Raw genomic sequence first — 12,019 nt, 5'->3', positions numbered from 1 at the left:
TGGCAGGGCACTCCCTTCCGAGCTGGGTGCCCAGCCAACAGCCGCTGCCTTCAGAGCTGGGTACCTGGCCAACAGCTGTTGCTCTCCGGTCACATAGCTCTGAAGGCAGCACAGAAGTAAGGGTAGTGATACTGTGACCCCCTCCTCCCCCGCAACTCCCTTTTGGGTCAGGACCCCCAATTTGAGAAATGCTGGTCTCCCCTGTGAAATCTGTATAGTATAGGGTAAAAGCACACAAAAGACCTGATTCCACAGTGGGAGACCAGATTTCATGGTCCGTGATGCGTTTTTCATGGCCATGAATTTGGTAGGGCCCTAAATATGAGCCACAACTTTCAAACCTGGATTCCTAAAATTTTGCTCCTAAATTCCTTTGAAATCAATTGGATCTGGCCTTGCTCTGAACCAGTCTTTATCAGGGCACGTCTTCACTACCCGCCGGATCGGCGGGTAGCAATCGGTCTATCGGAGATTGACTTATCGTGTCTAGTGAAGACGCGATAAAATCGATCCCCGATGGCTCTGCCGTCGACTCCGGAAATCCACCGCGGCAAGAGGCGGTAGCGGAGTCGACGGCGGCGCGGCAGCGGTCGACTTGCCGCCATCCTCACAGCCAGGTAAGTCGACCTAAAATACGCCACTTCAGCTATGCTATTCACGTAGCTGAAGTTGCGTATCTTAGGTCCACCCCCCGCTGTAGTGTAGACCTAGCCTCAGTCTGCCAGTGTCTCTTTCTAGATTTCATACTTGACAAAGTAGAGGCTTCTTGAAGTGATGGGGAGCCTTCTAAGACTAGTTCAGTTTACAAATTTCCAGGCTATCCAAATGTATTACACTTTATAGTCAACCCTCAGGGATATTTCAGTACCTTAAAGATCAAAGCATTCTACAGTATTCAAATAATTCTATACAGCATATTTAATAAATTTTTATCACAAATTTGGATGTGGAAACATCATTGAAAATGTGACATCTCATGCATTGGTCAATTCGTATCTGTATTGCTCTTTTAATTTGTCTTTTAGGTCTGATGTCCGGTTTGGAAGAGCAGTCCTTGCATTTTTTTTGTTAAATAGTTTAGACCCATATCATTTGAGGATTGTAATGACTAATCACTCTACCAAGAGTGGGAGAATATATATAAGCAGTGCTTGAAAAGAGGTTACTTAGGGCATGTGTACACTATACAGCCATGTCACTGCAGCACGTGTAGTGAAGATGTTCTATGCCAACGGGAGAGCTCTCTCATAAGCCTTAAAAACCACCCCGGTGAGTGGCAGAAGATGTGCGCTTATGCTGCACCCAACCAAAGAGAGCGAGAACTTTGTTTTTCTCCGACACCTGCGTGACTTGGGTCGCTCTGGGGGGGTGGAATATTCATACCCCTGAGCGACATAAATTTTGCCAACGTAAGTGGTGGTGTAGATGTAGCCTTACTTGTAACTGTAGTTCTTTGAATAGATTGCAGATAGACCCATGACAGCACCTTCCTTCTCTGGAATTTAAGCTCTTTAAACATTAATGGGGGGGAAAATGAGGACATTTGGACCCAAGGTCCTTTATCTACCTTTACTTCGATATGTGTGGATCCACACAAGTGCATGCATTGCTCCTACCAGTTGCCCTTTGCTAGAGGATTCTGAGCTTACATGCCAAAGCATGTAGTGAAAGTCTTAAGTGAAAAACTGTGTAGGCAAACTACAATTAAAGGCAAGTAAGTCTGAAGTCTTTTGTGTAAACAGACTAAACTTGAAACTGAAAAAGCAAATCTTAAAGAAGTGTTTTGTATTAGCCATATACCTTTTAAAATATGGTTAATGACACTGATTAGTAGGTACACCGCTACCTCGATAACACACCACCCGATATAACACGAATTCGGATATAATGCGGTAAAGCAGCGCTCCGGAGGGGCGGGGCTGCGCACTCCAGTGGATCAAAGCAAGTTCGATATAACACGGTTTCACCTATAACGCGGTAAGATTTTTTGGCTCCCGAGGACAGCGTTATATCGAGGTAGAGGTGTAGTATGAAATTGACCTTTTTGTTTACTGTTATGGTTTAGTAGGAGTTCTGAATAGTTGGATCTCTGGGTACTTTAATCTTATTTCATTGCCAGTTGAGCTAAAATGTAACCAACCACATTATCAAATTTTGCAGCAGTGTTACAAACCACATCATCTGAGTTTTAGATTAAGTAACTTAAATTCATTCTTCCAATATTATATGATTCTTTTTATAAAACTTTTCAGGGAAGAATTTCGTACAATGTGGGTGATTGGTTTAGTGTTTAAGAAGACAGAAAATTCTGAAAATCTGAGTGTTGATCTTACATACGACATCCAGTCTTTCACTGACACAGGTAAGCTTGGCTTCTCTAAAAGCTTGAAATTAATTCATTTGTGCTGAATGTATGATTATGTGGCCTTTATTTCAAAATATTCTGCCATGGGTCTAGATGGAAGGATATAATATTGGTGTTTTTCTTGCTTATTGGATGTATAGAAAATTAGTAGTAAAACTTTTGTTTCAATGGCTTCAGTATGTTAATTCTGGAGACATTTGGCAGGACAATCAACTAGGCACCTTTACATTTGGGACATAACTGACCAATTTGGTCATAAGAATTTAAATTTTTCAGAAACTGTACCTCATTTAAGGCATAATTTGCAACATACTTTTCACTGAAAAAGGTAAAAGTTTTATTAAATGATACCTATAACTTTTTTAATGTTTCTTATTCAACATAGTAAATTACATGGCCTTAAGTGATAGTATAAACATTTATACTTTATCAACACGTGACTTAAGTATGTTACAATCTAATGGAAAATGTATGTTTCAGTCTAAATCTTTTTCCATGTTTATATCTGTTACTGAAAACAGATTAATAGTAGAACCTAGGCAATATACCTTGTGCATTGCTGCGGTTAATGCAATATGTTGGAGCTCATACTAACTAGTAAGTTTTTAATTCATTCCTAGTGTTGTATGACTATATTCAGAGATGTTACACAACACAAAAATAAGTCATGCTAACGTCACAATCTATTTAAAATACTTTTAACAAACCAAAAAGGACAACATTGGTGGAAATTTGCAACATAACATCTGGAGAGTAAAATTAAGAATATGGCAGTGTTCTGTGGAAGACTGATTAGATGTATTGACAGTGTTATTTTGAAGCAATATGACAAAGATTTAAGTATAGTTTCACAACTTCCATAGTGTGTGCGATAAAGCATTTCTTAACAAACCTCTGTCTATGGGTTCCCAAGTTGAGGCTTATTTAGTGAATACTATGAATTTGGCATACAGTAATATAGTTGCAGTGAGTGTTAAATATAAAATGTGGAAAAGTATCTTAAACTGGACTAAAATAATGTAATGAAGTTGCCTTAAATGTGGAAGGGAGAGAAACCACACACCCCAACATGAAATGCAAGATTCAGCCATTTGTAAATGGACCTCTGGATGTTTCTCCCAGTCAAACATAAAAATGTTTAAAATCTCTAGTTTAAACATCAAACTAGTTTGATTTGAGATATTTGTGTAATAACTTGCATTCTGTAATCCCTTAATTTCTCTTCCCTTTGTTTCCCTGTCCTTCCCCCTTTTAAAAAAAAATGAGCAATTTTATTTAGATTTCATACATTTTTTGAAGGGAGTTGTTTGAAAATCTTGGTGCTTCTATGTGCAGGTAACATCTGTTCTCAATCAAAAGGAAATTACTTTTGTTCTCCCAAAACAGTGACTATAACCTGCTTGATTAAAGATAGCGAATGCTACACTTGTTTGATTTGACTAGAAAATGTAGACAGGCTGATTAGCACTCTTCCTGCTTTGAGTTTTTAACTTTCTTGCTTTACAATCTAAAATCTAATCTAAAAGCTCTGCCCTCAACTGGAATGGCAAACATACTCTTTACAAATAGATCCTAAATTCTTATCGCTATGAAAACAGCATTCAAAACTTACATTTCTGAATGCTCTCTGAATATCTCAGTTGTCAAACATGGAGGTCTATATGTAGAATTTATAGACTATATCCAAACCAAAACTTTTAGTTAGCGTTTTAACAAATATCTCCAAAAATGTTCCTTTCCTAGGTATGGGGAATCTTAACCAGATGTTAATCTGGAAATGAACAGCGAAGAGATTCATCCAGCTCCCCATTGCTGTATAATCTTTCAGTGCTTACTTTCAGTACTCATCCCACCTGACACACACTACCAATTTCAGCTTTGAATTTACTCCTTTCTTATTATCTGTTGGTAATATGCTATTGGGTGTATATTGATTTTATGTAACTTTTAAATTATTTTGATAGGAATACACACTAAAGATACATTCTTCTTCAAGTGTTTGCTCATGTTGATTCCATTCTAGGTGCATGTGCACCCACATGCACAGCTGTCAGAGACTTTTGCCTTAACAGTATCCGTAGGGTTGGCTGTGGCACCCCCTTTTGTGCCGCACTCATGCGTCAGTATATCAGGCACCACCGGCCCTAAGCCCTCTCTCAGTTCCTTCTTACCGCGCGTGGTGGTTGGTCAGCGCATCTCTCTCCCTTGCATCACAAGTGGTCTGGTTGCTTTCCTGTTCAAACTTTTGTGTTCCATCTGTAAATAGTTTTGTTTTATTGTAGATTAGTTAGTAAGTAGCTGTTAAGTACTGTAGTTAGTCAGTTAGGGTTCCAGCAGGGACTTTGCCCCAGGCAGGACATGCCCCGGTCGTGAGTTTTAAGCCCTGCGCTGACTGTAATAGGCCTATGCCTGTTAGTGACCCGCATGGTAGCTGTCTGAAGTGCCTGGGGGAATCCCACGTTAAGTGTCGCATCTGTAAGAACTTTCGTCCCAGGACACAGAAAGAACATGACATTTACTTGAGGGCCCTCCTCATGGAGGCTGTTCTTCGGCCAGCCTCGGAGCCGGCCCGGCCAGACACAACGCCCAACACTTTGGCCTCAGTGTGTAGCGTACCCCCAGCACTAGGCTCTACCCCACACCAATCCCCTTTGCTGGTGCCCAGGAAGAAAACTAAGAAGTGGGACCTGGCACCGAGCAAGATGGACCAAGGGGCATTGTACAAAGGACCCTGCCAGGGCCACCTGCCCACGCCAGAGCTGAAAGGGGGCACGTCCCCCAGGGGACCTCCTACCCCCCTAAGGGATCCGCCACCGACTTCGGGGAGTGGTAGGGGATCCAGACTGATGTCGGAGTCAACGCCTTCCCAGCGCCCAGAGAGCAAAGGACTCTCCCACTGCAGCCGGCACCGCATCAGCGATGGACCCAGCAAAGGCTCCCTACAAGGGCAAGCCAGCCATGAAAACCTCCCAGAAGGCGAGTGAACGCTGCCAGTCTCCGGAGCCGAGGCAGAGCCCTTTGTCACCACATCCCTGGTCTCTGCATTAGCCCAGGTCACCGGTTCACTGCCACAGATCGCCAGCACTGCACTCCCGGTTTCCGCCCTCGCATCAAGTCGCACCCAGAGGGAAGCGCCAGTCGCCATATAGTCGGCACCAGTCATCTTTGTGCTGACCCTCTCCATACCGACGATCACTGTCACCGAGACCTCGGGGACGCTCCCCAACAGAGTGCCGCTCCCCCTACTCACCTGCCCTGGTCACTGGAGGAGGATTCTTCTGGCACGGAGAGGGAGTCCAGCCCCTCACCAAAACAGCACCGTCGTGACTGGGCTCTTGAAGTTGCATCCACCTCAGTGATGCCATCCTGGCAGCAGGGCCAGTGTCCAGCGCAATGGTCTTACTGGACTGCCTGGGGCGTGCCGGTTATGCCGATGCCCCCATCTCTGCCTGAGATGCGGCCAATTGGGTGGTCGCCTCAGCAGTGGACATGAGGTGCAGTTCCTGGCTTCAGACCGCAGGCCTATCCCAGGAGATGTAGTCCTCGATACAAGATCTCCTGTTTGATGAAGTTGGGCTGTTTGCAGAACAAATGTGGTGCAAGGCTGTACAGTCTGAAGGATACTTGGGGTTGCATATGTCTCAGTTGGCGAGGAAGCAATTCTGGCTGCCCCCGCCGCCAAGGCCTTGGCAGCCTCAGCAAGTATCTACTACGAGAAGGGACACTGGTTTTAGTCGCCTCTGCCCCTCCTCCTCCCGGTCACCTGCGCAGCCTGGCCCAGCGAGACACCACAGGGACCAGAAGCGGGCGTTTTGAGGGTGCACTTGAGAGCAACACCTTGGTCACCTCCCCGGATCCGCCCCATCTTTTTCTCAACCATCTCCGTCTCTACTATTCAGCCTGGTCAAGAGTCACCTCGGACCGCTGGGTGCTAGAGATTGTTGCTGGACTACACCCTCCAGTTTTCAGCCACCCTCCTTCCCATCCCCCCCTCTTCCCCATCCCTCTTCAGGGACCCTTCTCATGAGCAACTCCTCATTCAGAAGGTAGACAACCTCCTACAGCTGGGGGCGGTAGAGGAGGTCCCTCAGGAAATGAGGGGGGAAGGTTTCTACTCCCGTTGTTTCCTGATCCCAAAAGCAAAAGGGGGCCTAAGACCCATTCTGGACCTGCAACAACTTAAGAAGTTGAAGTTTTGCATGGCTTCACTGGCCTCCATCATCCCCTCCTTGGATCCGTGAGACTGGTACGCCACTCTCGACTTGAAAGACGCTTATTTCCATATCTCTATTTTCCAAGGACAAAAGCGGTTCCTCCATTTTATGATGGCCAGCGCCATTTCCAGTTCACGGCACTTCCCTTAAAAAAAAAAAAAAAAAAAAAAAAAGAGTTCAGCTATTTCCAGGAATGAGGTTAGAGGGAAATAGGTATGTTTTGCAGTGTTTAATATATATAAAATATTATTTGAAGAGCTCAGGATTTGGAATTGAAATTTGTGAGGCACGTAGTCGTGGTGTCAGGAGGTCCTTTTTGCTTTTCCTATGAAAATACACCTACATATGACCAAGTTATAAGCCACTAAAAATTGCTATTTGCATATGCTCAGAGCTTGTTATAGACTTCTGCTGAACCTCTGAAGATTTCATCTGCACTGAGCATGCTCCACCCCAGTGAATTTCCCTAGTGCCAGCCTCATTATGCATGTTCCTAAGCACAGCTAGAGATCCTTATGGACAGGATGATGAAGCAACAGTAGCAGCAATTGCTGCAATCACACCTTTACCTAGGTGAAAGATTAGCCTAAGAGAAGGCATATATTAAAGTAAAGAAGAGCTCAGTTTCCCCTCCTCTACTAAAAGCAGAGAAAGAGCTCCTTCCCTTCTCCCAGGTTTGGGAGAGCAGTATGCCTTTGCAGCTCCCTCGCCTCCTTAACTGCTCCCACTTGTGTTTATCTGCTTTGATCAGTGGGGAACATAACGGCCATACTGGGTCAGACCAAAGGTCCATCTAGCCCAGTATCCTGTCTTCCGACAGTAGCCAATGCCAGGTGCCCCAGAGGGAATGAATTGAACAGGTAATCATCAGATGATCCATCCCCTGTCGCCCATTCCCAGCTTCTGGCAAATAGAGGCTAGGGACACCATCCCTGCCCGTACGAGCTAATAGCCATTGATGGACCTATCCTCCATGAACTTACCTAGTTCTAGTCTCTCTTCCACGGACTGGTGTTAGTAATTCAGTGCACTTCTTAGCACTTGTTATGCAAGATGTAATAATCTTAATCTAGAGGTGGGAAAACGTCATTCCTTCCAATTTTTTTAATAGATGAGGTAACAGCAGGGTTGCAAAAGTTCACTTCTAGTAAAGCAATAGAATCCAGAAGCCAGATTCTGTACTACACCTCACAGGAGGAGAGTGGGAGGAGGGGTTGCAAATGGCTGTAGGCAAACTGTGTCTCCTAGAATTTGGGCTACTTCAGGGACCAGTGCAGCCCTTGGAATAAGATAGGCTGCATACATTAGAGCCATTCTTACACAACAGCATATGGGCTTCTCCATAGCCAAGAATTAGTGGAGCACTACAGCCATCCCCCTCAATATGCAACTTTAATTCAGCCCCTTTATAAATATCCATTTTAATACTGTGACCATGTAATTAACTAATTTGTTCTACAGGACCCTTCCCTTATTGAATGCATAGGATGGACAGTCAGTAAGGTAGATGATTGGAAGAGTAGAGAGAGGATCTCATGTTTAAGATCCTGATTTGGGTACACTTCAGAAAATACACTGAGTGGCAAGTGTGGGGGATACCCGGGCCCGCCCACTACTCCAGGTCCTAGGCCAAGGACCTTGTAGGGGGCAGCCATGTACCGCATCCCCTCCAACTCTTCAGTATATTTACCTGTACCACTTTCCCATGGTTCCAGCACATTCTTCACCCTTGCCTCAGGGCCTTCAGCATGCCAGTCCTAGCAGCCTGCCAGGAGCTTCCTTTGGCTCCCCTGTTCCTGTCCAGCACTGCTCTGTCCAGGGTGCTAGCTTCCTTCTGCCTGCAAGGCACTCAGTTCCTCCCTCCTTGAGTTCCAGGGAGTAACTGACCCTGCTGTGGCCTGCTGCTTGTTTTATATGAGCCCGCTGGGCCTTGATTTGGCTGCTTCTCACAGCTTCTCTTTTATTGGCTGCTTCCTGCACGTTCTCTGTAGGGCTTTGTTAACCCCTTCCATACCAGTGTAAGGTGGCCGCCCCATCACAGCCTTCTTCCTCAGGAATGAATCTTTCTGTCAGGTTTGCTCCCTCTGTCTTGGGGTTGGGGAAGATGAGGTGCATTGATGAGATGGAACAAGATGAGAGCTCTGGGATGCATTGAGGTGGGATGAGACTTTGGGGGGGGGAAATGTCTCTTGACTCTTTTGAGATTTTTAAAAAACGTGGGTGTCTTATTTCATCCCTTCATTATTTTGTCCATCAATTAGGCCTACTATCTGCTATAACAATTTTGGTCCATTAATTTCAGGACCGATATCTCTTGTTTATTAAGTTCAACCTCTGCACAGTCCTTGAATCATGTCAGTAGACCTCTTTTTGTTTGGACTAATTCAGTCTGTCTGGTTTTCTTGCACTTGTTCATAGCATTCATTACTGAAAACAGCTTGACCTATTTTCCATGGTTAATTCCCAAGCAGGCAAAAATTTATTATTGTGACATCTTATGAACTTTCACATACTTTTTACAGTTGAACTTACAATTAGGGTAAATTTTTAGGCCCAATAATCACAGCAGCACCTAATGGCCCCGATCATGTTTCAAGGCCCTTCAGTGTCAGGCACTGATAGAAACACAATAACAACATGAAGAGCAAAATAAATGTCTTAACTTTAATTTATATCAAGTTAGACGAGAAACCTCTTGACTCTACTTGGTTCCATCTTTGAATTTATTCTTCCATAAATTCAATAAGGAGCTCACATACTTTTAAAATACTTTTTCAGTCCCATATTTCAGAGAGGAAATTTACATTTTAATGGATTTTCCTTTTTTTAAAAATAAGCAAACTCAAATACTTTACTTTCTTATCAGATGTGATGCAATTGTCAGTGCAGGAGGAAGGGCTGTTCGTTTTTTCTCAAGACTGAGGAAATATTAGTCTTCTTGTTAAGTGATACTCTGGAATGCCAGTCCTTTCTTCCAGGGCAAATAACTGCATTTTCCACAATGTTTCAATATGTCGTCTTATTCTTCTAATTGTGTAGTTTATAGGCAAGCAATAAACAGCAAGATGTTTGAGATGGATATGAAAATTGCTGCAATGCATGTAAAACGAAAGCAACTTCATCAACTACTACCTAATCATGTGCTTCAGAAAAAGAAAAAGGTAAACCTATAAATTACTGACAAACATAACTAATGTTATAATATAATTAATTACATTATAATTTAGTGATTCCCAAAGGTCTTTGGTGTGCTAACAAAATAACTAAAACCCACTTTAAAAGGGCAATTTTACTTGTGTAACCTACACAAACTTTCTAACCTATCTGGTACAATTAATACTGTATTATTTGTACATATGTTTCATGCATGCCTTTCTTCCTACCTCCTGAAAGTATCTGCTTCTGATTTCATCTCTTCTCCTTAAAATCATGCAGGTATGACATGATGATTTTTGTTGGAAATACTAGATTAAACAGATTTTTAAGTTTGATTAATTTGAATTCAAAGCTATTTTGCTACTGTAATTTGGAAGCCAAATTAGGGAAATATTTACAACACGGCACTTCCATGATTAACAAAGATTATCTGATGCACACAAATTTAAGAATTTTGTTTTTCTAACATCTCCCTGTTGTACTAATAGTTTTGAGATTTTATGGCCTAGACACAATTACTAAATTACTCTTATGACTCAGTAGAATGTTGAGTGCTTTGCTGCTGCCCTTTGTAGCTAACATACACATATTTGCTCGTATAACTAAAGCTGTGGGTTAGAGAATGCTTTCAACAGTTAATGTGACTGACTATATGCTCTGGCCTAAAACTTGAAAAGGGTCTCCACTTGACAGTTTTTTCTGTCTTAGATATAACCTTTTACTCCTGGATGGGAAAGATTTAAATGACAGTTAATGAATCTTGAAAATTGGCTGCTATACTTGTACAGCAAATTTTTAGTAAGGGGCTGTTTTCTGTCTAAAGTTGTTTTCCCCTTAAATGCATGGCAGGCCTATGTGATCATATATCAGAAGAAGGGCAGCCTGCACAACAGCATTTCATGAAGGGCAGCAGCAATTTAAGTTCAAGCTATTTGGTTAGTTTGAGCATGATTAATTGCAACAGGAAAGAGTGTTTATGGGCCAAGTAACTAATGCAAAAAGTCCCTGCCTCATTCTTTGAATGTAGTCTGAGAGCAATCGTATATTAAAGCTGACTTGTAAAAAATAAGTCTTTTTGGAAACATGCATGTCATGGTTATGTATTGCTGTTTTCTTGTCTGCATTCATATAAATAACCCAATATACGATTAGTATCCTTTAAAGCCATTGTCACCATTTAAAAATCTCTTTAAATTGTGTAGCAAAGTTTGCACATGGTAGACTGAAACAAATCCAGTAGGAATCTAGTTGGCTGGTATCTTGTCTCCAACATTAGCCAATGCTGGCTGCTTCAGAGGAAAATATAAACCTCATACAGTGCATCTAATTAGGCAGTTCTGGAGCATGAACAGAAACTTGGTGATCAGCATGAGGATTGATAGCCTTGTTGATAGATAAAAATGACCCAGACCACAGGTCAACTTCCTAATTTCTTTGAGTTCTTGATTCTGTACGCTTGTATTGATTGAAACTGAGATATTATCATTCCACAAAATCAAAGAAACTTGAAATGAAGCTGGAATTCTAGATACACAGGTAGTACAGGAGAAATTGGTCTTGTATGTTACATTATCTGGGCGCAGATGATGGATCATTCAAGTTCTGGCCTTAATTTTGAACATAGGAATTAAGAGGTTCTGGTAGCAGGCCAGTAGAACCTTTGCATGTAGAAAAGTCTGAGGACTCTGCACATCTCTATTTTGTATGACTTTTAGAAGCCTTTGTATTTGAGGTTCAAGCCACTCAATGTAGTTGGTTTTGGTTTGCTTCTTTTGTGTGCCTTCTAGAACTTATCAATGCTATTTTTCTCTAAAAATGCTCTTTATCTATACAACTGATGTCAAGACAATTAACCTTACATTTTTTTAGATATCGTCAATTTGAGCTCAAGCTAATTCATTTTCACAAAATTATCAGTATAATTGAAATACTGCTTCATTGACTTGCGACTGATTCTCAGTCCTTAATGGGATAAGTAACACCTGTGATTTATTGTCTGATTGGTTGTAGCATTCAACAGAAGGGGTCAGACTGACAGTCCTGAATGACAGCAGCTTAGACTTATCTATGGACAGTGATAACAGCACGTCTGTGCCTTCTCCTACTAGTGCTATGAAGACAAGTCCATTGAACAGTTCTGGAAGCTCTCAGGGGTAATGATTTTAATCTTAACCTTCGATATTCGAGTTTATGATCCTCTGAAAGTTACATCTGTTAGAGAACGTGTGTTTACTGTGTATGTTGCAAGAGGGCATATTATCATTATTTATCTTAGACTTAACTT

At 42.3% G+C, this 12,019-nt stretch overlaps 1 protein-coding gene across 2 annotated transcripts in view; it reads left to right on the top strand.

The window, feature by feature from the left end:
- Positions 1-12,019, top strand: part of PAPOLA (poly(A) polymerase alpha) — an 81,298-nt gene that overhangs the window by 56,810 nt on the left and 12,469 nt on the right. For both annotated transcript variants that reach the window (XM_065404370.1, XM_065404369.1), the window contains exons 15-17: positions 2,253-2,362; positions 9,619-9,740; positions 11,746-11,888. In XM_065404370.1, coding sequence (XP_065260442.1) covers positions 2,253-2,362; positions 9,619-9,740; positions 11,746-11,888 — 375 coding nt within the window. The remainder of the gene's footprint in view (positions 1-2,252; positions 2,363-9,618; positions 9,741-11,745; positions 11,889-12,019) is intronic.

The sequence above is a fragment of the Emys orbicularis genome, chromosome 4, assembly GCF_028017835.1.
Source record: "Emys orbicularis isolate rEmyOrb1 chromosome 4, rEmyOrb1.hap1, whole genome shotgun sequence".
NCBI lineage: Eukaryota > Metazoa > Chordata > Testudines > Emydidae > Emys > Emys orbicularis.
This window is presented reverse-complemented; position numbering and strand designations above follow the sequence as displayed.